Genomic DNA, 13,117 nt, shown 5'->3' on the forward strand with positions numbered 1-13,117 from the left:
AAAGGGTGGAAAACAACACTCCATGTGACAGGAACCCAAAAAAAAGCAGGAGTAGCTATCCTCTTGGCAGATCAAGTAGATTTCAAACCAACACTGATTAAGAGAGATGAAGAAGGACACTACATCCTTGTAAAGGGAAAAATCCAAGAGGAAGAGATGACAATCATAAATATCTATGCACCAAACACTAGTGCACCCAACTATATAAAACAAATACTAATGGACATGAAAAGTCATATATGCACTAATACAATTGTAGTAGGGGACCTCAACACCCCCCTGTCACAAATAGATAGATCAACTAGACTAAAAATAAGTAATGAAATACTAGAACTCAATTGAACTCTTGAACAAATGAACTTAACAGATGTTTACAGAGTCTTCCACCCCACAAAATCAGAATACACATTCTTCTCAGCTGCACATGGGTCATTCTCCAAAATAGACCACATACTCGCACATAGAACATGTTTCAGTAAGTGCAAAGGAATTGAAGTTATCCCCTGTATATTATCAGACCACAGGGTGATGAAATTGGAGATCCATAGCAAAAGAAACTCAAAAAATTTCATAAACAAGTGGAAATTGAACAACACACTTCTGAATAACCAATGGGTCACAGAGGAAATTAAAGAAGAAATCAGACAGTTCCTTCAATTAAATGACAATGACAATACAACATATCGGAATCTATGGGACACAATGAAAGCAGTCTTACGAGGAAAATTCATAGCAGTGAATATGCATATTAGGAAAACAGAACGAGCCCAATTAAACAACCTGATGCTGAACCTCAAGCTTCTAGAAAAAGAAGAGTGGGACAACCCCAAAGCTCATACAAGGGAGGAAATTATAAAGATCAGAGAAGAAATCAATGCAATGGAGACTAAGAAAAATACAAAAAATCAATGAAGCCAAGAGTTGGTTCTTCAAAAGAATCAACAAAATTGGCAAACCTTTAGCCAACCTTGTCAGAAAAAGGAAAGAAAAGGCCCAAATCCATGCAATTAGGAATGAAAAGGGTGAAATGACAACAGACCCAGCAGAAATCCAGAGGATCATCAATACCTACTTCCAGAACCTATACACCAATAAGATGGACAACACAGAAGAAATGGACAGATTCTTAGATACATATGAATTACCAAAGTTGAATGAAGAAGACCTAAACATTCTGAACAAGCCAATATCAACCAATGAAATTAAAAATGTAATTAAAAACTTATCACCTAAGAAAAGCCTGGGCCCTGATGGCTTCACTGCTGAATTCTACAAGACATTTAGAGAGGAATGGCTGCCACTACTGTTTAAACTCTTCAGTGAAATTGAAAGGGAAGCAATACTCCCAAATTCATTCCTGGAAGCAAGCATCACCTTGATCCCCAAAGCAGAGAAAGACCCAACCAAAAAGGAGAACTATAGGCCAATCTTACTAATGAACATACATGCAAAAATCCTTAATAAGATACTGGCAAACAGAATGCAGAAGATCATCAAGAAGATCATACACCCTGATCAAGTGGAATTCATCCCAGGGATGCAGGGATGGTTCAATATACGAAAATCAATTAATGTAATACACTATATCAATAGAGCCAAGGACAAAAACCATATGATTATCTCCATAGATGCAGAAAAAGCATTTCACAAAATTCAACATGCATTTATGATAAAAACCCTACAAAAAAATGGAATAGATGGTCTCTACCTCAAACTGATAGAAGCCATCTATGAAAAACCAACAGCCAGGCTCATACTAAATGGTCAAAAACTGAAATCCTTCACACTAAAATCAGGAACAAGACAAGGATGTCCACTATCACCACTCTTGTTCAATGTAGTTTTGGAAACATTAGCCACAGCAATTAGACAAGAGAAAGAAATAAAAGGAATAAAGATAGGAAATGAAGAAGTCAAATTGTCATTATTTGCAGATGACATGATACTCTATATAGAAGACCCCAAGAACTCCACCAAAAGTCTTCTAGACTTAATAACCAAATTCAGTCAAGCAACTGGTTACAAGGTCAACACACAAAAATCAATAGCTTTCCTCTACACCAATGACAGACTCACTGAGAGAGAAATAGGGCAAATAATTCCTTTCACAATAGCATCCAAAAAACTGAAATACCTAGGAATCAACCTAACAAAAGAAATCAAAGACCTCTTCTCTGAAAACTATAGCACTCTGAAAAGAGAGATTGAAGATGATATCAGAAAATGGACAGACATCTCCTGCTCCTGGTTAGGAAGGATTAATATAGTGAAAATGGCCGTACATACTTCCAAAACTGCTATACAGATTCGATGCAATTCCAGTTGAGATTCCAGTAGCATACTTCACGGACCTTGAGAAAACAATCCAAAAATTCATTTGGAACAAAAAGAGACCCAGAATAGCAAAAGCAATTCTAGGTAACAGAGACATGGCAGGGGGTATCACTATCCCCAACCTGCAACTATACTACAAAGCTACTGTGATAAAAACAGTGTGGTACTGGCAAAGAAACAGACCTGAGGACCAGTGGAACAGATTAGAAGATGCAGAAACAATGCCAGACACACTCAGCCATCTCATCTTCGATAAAGGAGCCACACCCTCACTGGAGGAAAGATAGCCTCTTTAATAAATGGTGCTGGAAAAATTGGGTTTCAACTTGTCAAAGATTAAAACTAGACCTATATCTCTCGCCATGCACTAATCTAAAATCAAAATGGATTAAAGATCTAAATATTAAAATAGAAACATTGAACCAGTTGGAACAGAGGTTAGGTAGAACTCTTGACATCAGTGTAGGAAAAGATTTCATAAACAAAACCTCAGTTGTCTGTGAACTAGCACAAACAACAAGTGGGATCTCTTCTTATTAAAAAGCTTCTGCACAGCAAGAGAAACCACCAGCAGTGTGAAGAGACAACCCACAATGTAGGAAAAAATCTTCACCTGCTTTTCCTCAGACAAAGGTCTACTATCTTGAATCTACAAAGAACTTAAAAAGATCAGACCTCCCAAATTTAAAGGCCCAATTCGAAAATGGGCATCTGAAACGAACAGACATTTCTCAGACAAAGAAGTAGAAATAGCAAATAAATACATGAAAAAATGTTCAACATCACTGGTCATTTGAGAGATGCAAATGAAAACAACACTGAGATTCCACCTCACTCCAGAAAGAATGGCTGCTATCATGAAATCAAGCAATAACAAATGCTGGTGGGGCTGTGGGGAAAGAGGAACCCTGCTCCACTGCTGGTGGGAGTGTAGACTGGTGCAATCACTGTGGAAATCAGTATGGAGATACCTCAAAAACTAGGACTGGAGGTCCCATTTGACCTCGCTATTCCACTGCTGGGGATCTTCCCCAAAGAATTAAAAGAATCATACCACAGTGATATATGTGCAGCCATGTTCATAGCAGCACAGTTTGTGATAGCTAAAACTTGGAAACAGCACAAATGCCCATCAACTGGAGACTGGATAAAGAAAATGTGGTTTTTTAATAAAATGGAGTACTACTCAGCCATAAAAAATGAGAAATTAGAGACATTTATAGCTAAGTGGATGCACATTGAGGCGATAATCTTAAGTGAAATAAATAGGATACACATGTATAAATACTGAGTAGTTTCTCTGCTGTGAGAAACTGAAAGTGTAAATAAGGACTAAAATGTATAATAGGTAATGTGAAATAGGAAGAAAAGGGGCAAAGGGGAAGGAAGTGGGAGGGCTAGGGGAAAGGATAGAAGGGAATGGGATTAATATGAGAAAATGGAAAAATAGGAACAAAATCTTTGTAAATAGGGAGGACTGGAGGGGTTGAAGGGAGGGCTGGGCAAGGGTGAAAAATAAGAACCAAGAGAGATTATGTAAAGGTGCAAATTTCCAATGATGAATGTCATTATATTGTATACCTAAAATGTACCGATGATTAGAATGAATAATGGATAATGCAAAATAGGAAGAAAAGGTCCAAAGGGGTAGGGGTAGTGGGAGGGGCAGGGGAAAGGAAAGAAGGGAAAGGAAAAATGATGAGAAATGGGAAAAATGGAAATAAAGTCTTTGTAAATAGGGAAGGGTGGAGGGCGTGAAGGGAGGGCTAGGAATGGGGAAAAAATAAGAACCAAGATACATCATGTAAAGGTACAAGTTCCCAATGAGAAATGTAATTGTGTTGTGTACCAAAAATGTACCAATAAAAGAATTTAACAACAAAAAAACTGATCTCTACACTTCTCTATAATTTGCAAATTTAATAGTTCAGAGTAAACTATAAGATAAAATCATAATATTAGAGGGGTGCCCTCTAGACAATGCATAATTTTCTTTCAAAACCTAAAACTTTTTCTCCAGCCTCCCCTGTTTTGATCAGAAATAGCATCAAGGAAAGACTATTCTTGACTACAAAATAAAGACAGCTTCCGGGGATTTAACTCAGTGGCACCACGCCTGCCTCACAAGTACAAGGTCCTGAGTTCAATCCCTGGTACCAAGAAGAAAAAAAAGACACCTCATTAGATTAGATCTGATTATTTCAATAGGTGTATAAAGGGTGTTGCTTTGCTGGAAGTCACCGTAAAGAACCTGAACTGTGATTTTTACAATTAATTCATTAATTAATAACTGTGTATTCATGCATAATTCATCTGTTTTTGGCCTGATTGGATCTTTAAATTTTGAGGGGTGTGTATAAAAATTGCATTCTGTGCAACAAACAAGGACTTGATAAAATAAGTTGAAAAAGTTTTTATAAGCTGTTATAATAACTGGAAAGAACCTGTTGTAGTTCCTTACTAAGAATTGAGTGGGGGAGAGATTTAATAAAAGTACTTAGAAAATACAAATGACCAGGGCACATTTTGGATACAGTGAATATCGAGATGAAATTTTATTCTAAAGAAATGAAAATTTAGGCCTGAGATTAAGAATTTCTAAGGGGGTAAATCTAGGATAAGGCCTCTTGGTCTCAGAATTTCAAAACTTAACTTACTTCTTGAGTCTTATAACCCATCCTTAATATATTTTACAGCAAGGAATATCAATGGTGTACTATAAGCCATGGAACTCAGAAAAGTGCTAAAGAATTTTGTGAGGAAATTCTAAAATGAAAGTTTTGCTGGGCCAAAGAAAATGAAGAGCTCAGATTTTTCCCAGATCTAGTCGGCCTCTGCTACCATAGAGGTCTAGGGAACATCTTTAGTTTTTATTATGAAGGGCTGCTTTTTAAAAAAAATTCTTTTATTGGTACATTTTAGGTATACTGTATGTTTACATTTATCATTGGGTCCTTGTACCTGTACATGATGTATCTTGTTTCTTATTTTTTTCCCCCTTACCTGTGTGCCCTTCACCCCCTCCACCCTTCCCTATTTACATAGACTTTGTTTTCATTTTTTTTCTTTTCTCATAATTTTTCCTTTCCCCTTCCCCTCCCACTGCCCCTACATCTTTGGACCTTTTCCCATTTCAAGTTATCAATTATTCATTTTAATAATTTTAATCCTTATTTACACTTTCAGTTTCTCACACTAGAGAAACTATTCGGTATTTTCACATGTGTGTCCTATTTATTTCACTTAAGAGGATGGCCTTAATATGCATCCATTTAGCTATAAATGTCTCTAGTTTCTCATTCTTTATGGCTGAGTAGTACTCCATATTATTAAAAAAAACACATCTTCTTTATCCAGTTTCCAGTTGATGGGCACTTGGGCTGTTTCCAAGCTTTAGCTATTACAAACTGTGCCGCTAGAAACATGGGTGCACATATATCACTGTGTTATGATTCTTTTAATTCTTTGGGGAAGATACCCAGTAGGAGAATAGCTGGGTCAAATGGGACCTCTAGCCCTAGGTCTTTGAGATATCTCCATACCGATTTCCACAGTGGTTGGACCATTCTGCACTCCCACCAACAATGAAGAAGGTTCCTTTCTCCCCACACCTCCACCAGCATTTGTTATTGGTTGATTTCTTGATAGCAGCCATTCTCTCGGGTGAGGTGGAATCTCAGTCTTGTTTTCATCTGCGTCTCTCAAATAACCAGTGATGTTGAACATTTTTTCATATATTTACTTGCTGCTTTTACTTCTTTGTCTAAAAAATGTCTGTTCATTTCAGATGCCCATTTTGAATTGGGTCTTTGAATTTGGGGGGTCTGATTTTTTTCAATTCTTTATGTATTCTAGATAGTAGTCCTTCATCTCAGATACAGCTGCTAAAAATTTTTTCCCACATTGTAGGTTGTCTGTTAGCTCTGTTGGTGGTTTCTCTTGCAGTGCAGAAGCTTTTTAATAAGATGAGATCCCAGTTGTTGATTCTTTGTGCTAGTTCCTGTGCTACTGAGGTTTTGTTCATAAAGTCCTTTCCTATGTCAGTGTCTTCAAGAGTTCTACCTAACTTATCTTCCAGCAAGTTTAGTGTTTCTGTCTTAATATTTAGATCTTTAATCCACCTTGATCTTAGTTTAGTGCATGGTGATAGGTATGGGTCTAGTTTTAATCTTTGGCAGGTTGAAATCCAGTTTTTCCAACACCATTTATTAAGTAGGCTATCTTTCTTCCAATGAGAGTGGTTGGAGGGGCTGCTTTTGTGTTCAGACCTTCAGTGTTACTAATAATTCCTTGAAGACCTCCCAGTCCTTCCCTGTGGAAAAGCATCATAGTTTGAAGTCAGATGTTTCTGATTTCTAAATCCAGCTTTCCAATTTTTACTTGTTCAATCTGTTCTGTTTCCTTCTTTTCCCTCTGCAACTTTACAGTAAGAATGTATTTCCAATTGTACAGTCATGACTGGGGCAATCTAAGACAGGAAGGCATGCCCACCGTGTCTGAAGCATCTTTGGTCACATGATGAGTTGATTCCAAGTGCTAAGAGGAATCTGATCTTACAAATGAACTGGCCCTTGAAGAAAGCTGACATCTTATCTTTCTATCACCAGCTTTGTGTGATTCTGAGAGGCCTGTTTTCCTCTGAAAGTTAAATGACCTTATCTGAGGAGTAGGAAGGAGTATTATCTACTAGTCATTAGCTGGTGCAGAGGAAAGTGTTAGAAAAAAATAATTTGGAATCTAAGGCATGGTAGTAAATGGTATGGCATGTAAAATAAGTATACATTCACAGGGAGTTGGAAGAAATAGTTTGGAGAGATCCTGGGCATCCGTCAACCCAGTTTCCCCATTACTTATATTTGATATAGCTGTGATATCATATCAAAAGCAGAAAATTGACATTGGGTCAACACATATCTACAGTTCTGTGTATGCAGCCTGGCACGTGTGTTGACTGTTATGTACACCACCACCACACAGATGCACAACTATTCCATCACCACAAAGATCTTCCTCATGTGATCCCTTACACCCATACCTTTCCAACGAGCACCATCCCTAACTCTTGTCCTTAACTAATTTCTATCTTTATAATTTTATCACTTCCAGAACTTTATATAAATGAAATAATATAGTATATGTTCTTTTGAGATAATCCTTCGCTTATAAGGGACACTTCCAGGGTTTTTTGTACTTAGATAAGCCTGCTATGGACACTTGTATAAACTGAATAGAACTGTCCACTTGTCTGGAATATCCAGGAGTGCTACTAAGTGGGATTTTAGCTTTTGGAGAAAGTGCAGCATGTGTTTAGGTCATGTTTTTCCCCCTCTCTGCCAGGTATGGGACAAAAGTATATGTTTCCTACTTTGCCTCTACAGACACACTTGAGGGGCTAAACAAGTGTACCTCATTACTCTTTGGATGGTGGGAGTTCTAGCTAGTCCTCTGTTGTCACCTGTATGTGGGGGAGAAGATGCTTTTTTATGTTCCCCATGTAACTTCCAATGAAACCTTGGTGGTGGGGTGCTTATTACTACTAGAAGGGGGTGAAAGTCCTGGCTTCCCACTTGGAGTTCTCTAACACCACCCCAGAGCTGAGAGGTGAGAAGGCATCTCACTGTATCTAGTTGCAAGTAGACATCTGGATTTCCCACTTGGCTTGGGCTGATAGGAGAGGATGGGGCTGTGATGTTCTCTCTGGCTTTGGTTGCAGTGGGTGGTAATTGCTAGGCTGCCCCTTGCTAAATAAAGCCAGTTATCTCTGTGCTTTTCTGCTTCCTTCCCTCCCCTCCCCTCCCCTCCCCTCCCCTCTCCTCCCCTTTCCTTCCCTTCCCTTCCTTTCCTTTGTTTTCCTTCCTTGGTTTGGTTTCAATTAATTTGGTTTGGTTTCCTATGCTTCTGGATTATGGATTTCTCCCATTCTAGGATATATGGAACAAAAACAAACCCAGATAACTCACTGCCATGTCATTCCTCAGATCTCAACATCCCTAGCTAGTCTGCCTTTTCTCCACTTTTCAGGCTTATATTGGTTGTATACATAATGTTCAGTATTTTTAGTGGTACTTAGCAAGAAGAATTGGAAGAAACTTAACTATTTCATCTTCATCTGGAACTAGAAGTCTGACAAAGGGCTTTCAAATATTAATTTCTCCTCTGAAAAGATTAATTCTCACCTGGTGTGGTAGCACACACCTCTAATCCCCGTGCTTGGGAAGCTGATACAGGAAGATGGGCCAGTCTGGGCTGCATGGTGAGTTAAAGGCCAGCCAGGACTACAGAGTAAGACCCTGTCTCAAAAAAACCACAAAATACATAAACCTGATCATGTCACCTTGTCATAACATTATACTGTACAATGGATAAAATTCCAACCCCTTAACATGGATATTTATGGCTCTTCACTATCACACCACCAGTGATAACAGCCATACTTTCTGCGGCTCTCTAGCATGCGCATGTACTCATGGCCCCTTCATCATTTCTTCAGTGTTATGCTTTTCCCTGTGTGTGTTGTTTTGCACATGCTGTGCATATGTACTCAGTGGGACCCACCTTTCTCCTCCTCTTTTATACTACCTACTGTGAAGCCTTCTGAGGCTTTCCCAGACCCACTGATCCCTTCTCAGTGCCGCCATAGTAATATGAGCATTCCTCTGTCACCTATTTCTTGTTTCTGTTCATTCCTTCCCCCCTGCACTTTGAGGTGGAATTTGTCTTTACACATCTTGGTCCCATGCAACTGCAAATTCTTTGAGATCAGGGACTCTGCCTGTTTCATCCATCAATGTATTGTCAGCACTAGCACTGTGCCTAACAAAAAGCTGACACCCAACAAATGTTTATTACATGAGTAAATGAATGAGTTATTGCTTTCAGACGAAAATACAACCCAAAATCTCCAGCTTGTGTGACCAGGCTACCTGTGGCTACCCTACTTTCATATATTCCTTTTTTTACTTTTCTGCTAAACAAGATGACTCTTGGAAATTTGAATAATTTTAAACATTGTTCCCCATCTTCTTCCTCCCTTCCTCAAGGACTGCCTGCTTTCAGATTGTCCTCTTATACACCTGCTGCTGATATCTTAAGCAAGCTGAACATCCAAGAGCAGGGCTGCCCTGGTGATTGGCTGAGAGATCACTAACATTCATTCTTCAGCCCATTATTAACCATCAATTCAGTCTCCCATAAAGCAAAGCCTCTATTTTTGACTAGTTATATCAGTGCAGGGACTGTTTGTCAAACATAGGAGAATTTTAGCTTTTGTTGAAACAAAATCCTTTTAGATACATGGTCACCTTGCTTATCTTTTGACTAAGTTGGCTGGGAGAAATTTAACAGTAACTCTTCTTAGTGAGATTCCAGCATCTGACATTTAAGATAATAACAGCTTCTTTCATTTTCCTGATACTTTACTCAACCTACACATCCTTATCGAGACCAAATTATTCAGCATGTGTTATTATGGTGCTTATAATAATCACGGAGTTAAGTTGTACACACACACATAAACATTCAATATTGGATTTTGTCAATCATACCTGATCTGTTAAACCCATTGACTCTTTATAGAAGGACAGTGATCCTTTGACCCTATGCCCATTCTGTTATACCCATTGATTTTTAAGGACTCTGATCCTTTGATCCCTATTCTGTTGTGCCCATTAACTCTTTAATGACTCTGATTCTTTGGCACCTGTATTTTTTTTTCATTTATTATGACCATTCGTTTTTCTCAGTTGTAGTCAATATCTGATCTTAATACTATATGCATACAAAATAATTACTCTGCTTACTAAACCAACTTAATAGGACCAAGCACTTTGGCACTTTTTTTTCATAAGCATGAGTTTTAATTCTTACATCCACTCTGCAAGGCAGATACTATTATTCACATTTCACAGACAAGGGAAGTGAGGTTCAGAGAAATAATAAGTCTGAGCTAGAACTGGCTCTGTTCATCTCAGTGCATGACTCTGCTCAACAAAAAAGCCCTAATATAAAATTGAATCTAAAATATTGAATGACCTAAATTTCTCCTAATATCACAACTCCTACCTCTTCAATTAAGGCTCTGGGTCTTTCTACCACACACACAAAAATTATGCTATTTTCTATTTTGTAAGGCAGAAATGGGAAGAGGGAAATGTGCCCAAAGATTGATGCTCATGTGTGTGGTGAGGTTTAGGGGTCTGTTACTGACTTTTTCTCACAGCATTTGTTCTCATAGACTTTCTTAACCATTTGGCTCCTTTTGTTCCTTTGTAAAAATAAAAATCAAGGAGGCTGCTTGCTGTCATGTGTAAAAAGGCCTACACACCTAACTGACTACCCAAAAAGTCCTGTTGTGAAAGTGAAACTTGCTAGCAGTAGGAACTGGTATTTGAAGGGTAAAAAGGCCATTGACTTCCAGCCTTCCTTCTCACATGTCTCGTTCTAAACTATTATGGTAAGCATTATAGAATGACAAATTACAGAACAATGTTATGACCTGCGGACCTTTCCCTTTAGTCTCTGATGCAGTAGCCCTTTCTTTCCCACCTCATTTCTCTCAGGTACTGTCCATATCCCCCCAGAGTTTAAGAAGGTGGTGCAGAGGGATGCCAGATAGGAGAAAGGTGAATCAAAAGTGAGAGATGGAATCAGTGAGTGAAACAAACACCTGAACCATGATATACTCCCCCAAGAAGCATGAAGCAGAGAGACCCTCCAGCTCATCCAGAGCAAGTGAGAAAGTGTTCCAATGTGGGTAGACGCGTCCCAGCTGCCATCCTGGCCCTGAACAGGGATACCTGGCTGGAATCCACAGGAAGGAACTGGACAAAGCAAGGACTGTTTCAGGACTGGCCCTGCTCCCGGCTACTTGTTGGCATGTGGTGAATAACAGCCATACCACCATGGCGAATCTGCTTACTGTCTCTTGGAGCTGCAGTGCCAGGCAAGCATGGTCCTCTGAGAGACATGGACATGGACACAGCTTCTCCAGAGGGGCATGGAGATCAGGCAGTAGTGACCCTCACTCCTTGGCTTCTTTGTCTAAAATGGAAAGACCCACACTACACAATAGTGAAGCCTGAATAGCACCACCAAAAGCCTGGAGTGGTTGCTTCCCATCCTCTGGTGATGTCCACCTGCTTTGTGTAGCATCAAGTAAACTACAATAGCTTCCCTGGCTCATGTGTATTCCAACCTGATCTTCCCTTTTAGTCCCTTTGAAAAAGGAGCTGTCATGCTGGGAGGCCAGCTCTCTCAAGTGTATTTTCTATCCTCTAATGGGGGATACCTGGGGTTACTCACCCCAGAGCGGTTCATCACCATTCTTGGTCAATGGGTGTCTCCTGGTATTGCCTCAATCAAACCAGAACATAAAGTCATGCCACCCATTTGGATAATATCTCTCTGACTTCTAAGAATTAAATGTATATGCATCTGGGCACAGTGTACGTTACAGTTAAAGACCTGATGAAGAGAGCCAATACTCTGCCTTTGCTGTTCCACCACTCTATACCTTATGTAACCTGGTGCTCTTGTCTCCTGTCCACTGACTTTCTTCTTCCTCTTTTCCTTACCCCTGTCCTTGACTTGTTGCCCTCTATTTTTGGCACCAGACCCATTCACCCAATAGCTGGCATTAACTAAAGATTTTACAACTCCGCCTACCCTTTTTTAGCTTAATTCCAGGGTTGGTACCAGCCAAGCCCATTATTCTAGGTCCTCACAGTGAAGCTGTTGCTTCACTTCCCTGTCCTTGTTCTCAGGCCTGGGCACTCCTAGGAGTTAGGGGCAGGGTGGGGTCAAGGCTGACACCTATTTGCACAGATACATTCCTATATTATACACTATTAACAAGTTTACTTTCCACCCCTCTGTGGTTTGACCTTGGGCCCATATACAAGAATCTCACCACATACTTTTATAAGTGGAATCCCACCCTGAAATCTTCATGCTAGACACGAAGTCACTTTTATGAGCACCCAGGTCCCTTCCTGGTATCTAGCTCTTCACTGCCGCCTAGCTGCTTGCCTCCAGGAGGGAGGGCAGAGGGGACTGCGGTGCTGTCACTGCGGGGAGCAGGGGGCTGGGACTGGGGCATCCTTGGCTGGCTCAGTAAGTTGTCTGGAGTCAAAGCGGGGCAGGAAGCTTAAGTCTGGGTTTGCGGCCAAATATTTTCCCTCCCTGAAAAACCTGGGCTCCCCGGGGAGCCCGCATTCAGATCAGTAAAATGTGGGAGTCCCTGGATGTCACATGTCAACCTCCAGCGTGCCATCTAGGTCGGGATAGGAAGGGCTGTGAGGACAGCAGCCGGCAGGCGGACCGTCACAAAGGGCAGATAGCATCTGGGATTGCTGTTTTCGGTTCCTCTGCCCATAGTGAGGAAAAGTGCGTGACCTAACGAGGAGGCCCCGGAAACTCAGGGTTGTGAGTCGCCAGCCGGCAGCCAAAGCGCGAGAACCCGGTGCTGGCGAGCGGGTCAAACCATCCCTGGCGGTCTGCACCCGATCCGACCCGAGGGCGGTCAGATGCCAGGAGGCGGGGGCTGGGGCCTGGGCAGCGCGACCGGGGCGTGCCGGGGCGGCGGGGCATTTAAACCCCGCTGCCGGCCGCCTGGGACGCGTACCGGCTCTGTGCTCTTCTCAGTCGTCTGGGCTCCAAGTGCCGACTGGGCAAGATGCGGTCTTCCCTAGCACCGGGTGTCTGGTTCCTCCGCAACTTCTCCAGGGACAGCTGGTGAGCAGGGCTGGGGGGCGGGGGGGCGGGGGGGAGGCCGTTCGTGTCAGGA

The 13,117-nt window shown here is 40.9% G+C and overlaps 2 protein-coding genes across 4 annotated transcripts in view; both read left to right on the forward strand.

Annotated features, from left to right (window-relative positions):
• Ccdc15 (coiled-coil domain containing 15) overlaps window positions 1-11,814 on the forward strand; it is a 128,737-nt gene extending 116,923 nt beyond the window's left edge. Inside the window, exon 14 of the mRNA XM_087199356.1 lies at window positions 10,893-11,814. Within this exon, the coding sequence (XP_087055482.1) occupies window positions 10,893-10,948 (56 nt within the window). The 3' untranslated portion in view covers window positions 10,949-11,814. The remainder of the gene's footprint in view (window positions 1-10,892) is intronic.
• Window positions 11,815-12,467: 653 nt separating this feature from the next.
• The window catches only part of Slc37a2 (solute carrier family 37 member 2), a 28,009-nt gene continuing 27,359 nt past the window's right edge, over window positions 12,468-13,117 (forward strand). The window contains exon 1 of one of the 3 annotated variants that reach the window (XM_087204256.1): window positions 12,468-13,065. In XM_087204256.1, coding sequence (XP_087060382.1) covers window positions 13,007-13,065 — 59 coding nt within the window. In that variant the 5' untranslated portion in view covers window positions 12,468-13,006. The remainder of the gene's footprint in view (window positions 13,066-13,117) is intronic. The other 2 variants (XM_087203748.1, XM_021251910.2) reach the window with 2 other exon arrangements.

The sequence above is a fragment of the Heterocephalus glaber genome, unplaced genomic scaffold (genome assembly GCF_053883595.1).
Source record: "Heterocephalus glaber isolate CG9 unplaced genomic scaffold, H.glaber_assembly_v1.0 deba00000006, whole genome shotgun sequence".
Classification (NCBI taxonomy): domain Eukaryota; kingdom Metazoa; phylum Chordata; class Mammalia; order Rodentia; family Bathyergidae; genus Heterocephalus; species Heterocephalus glaber.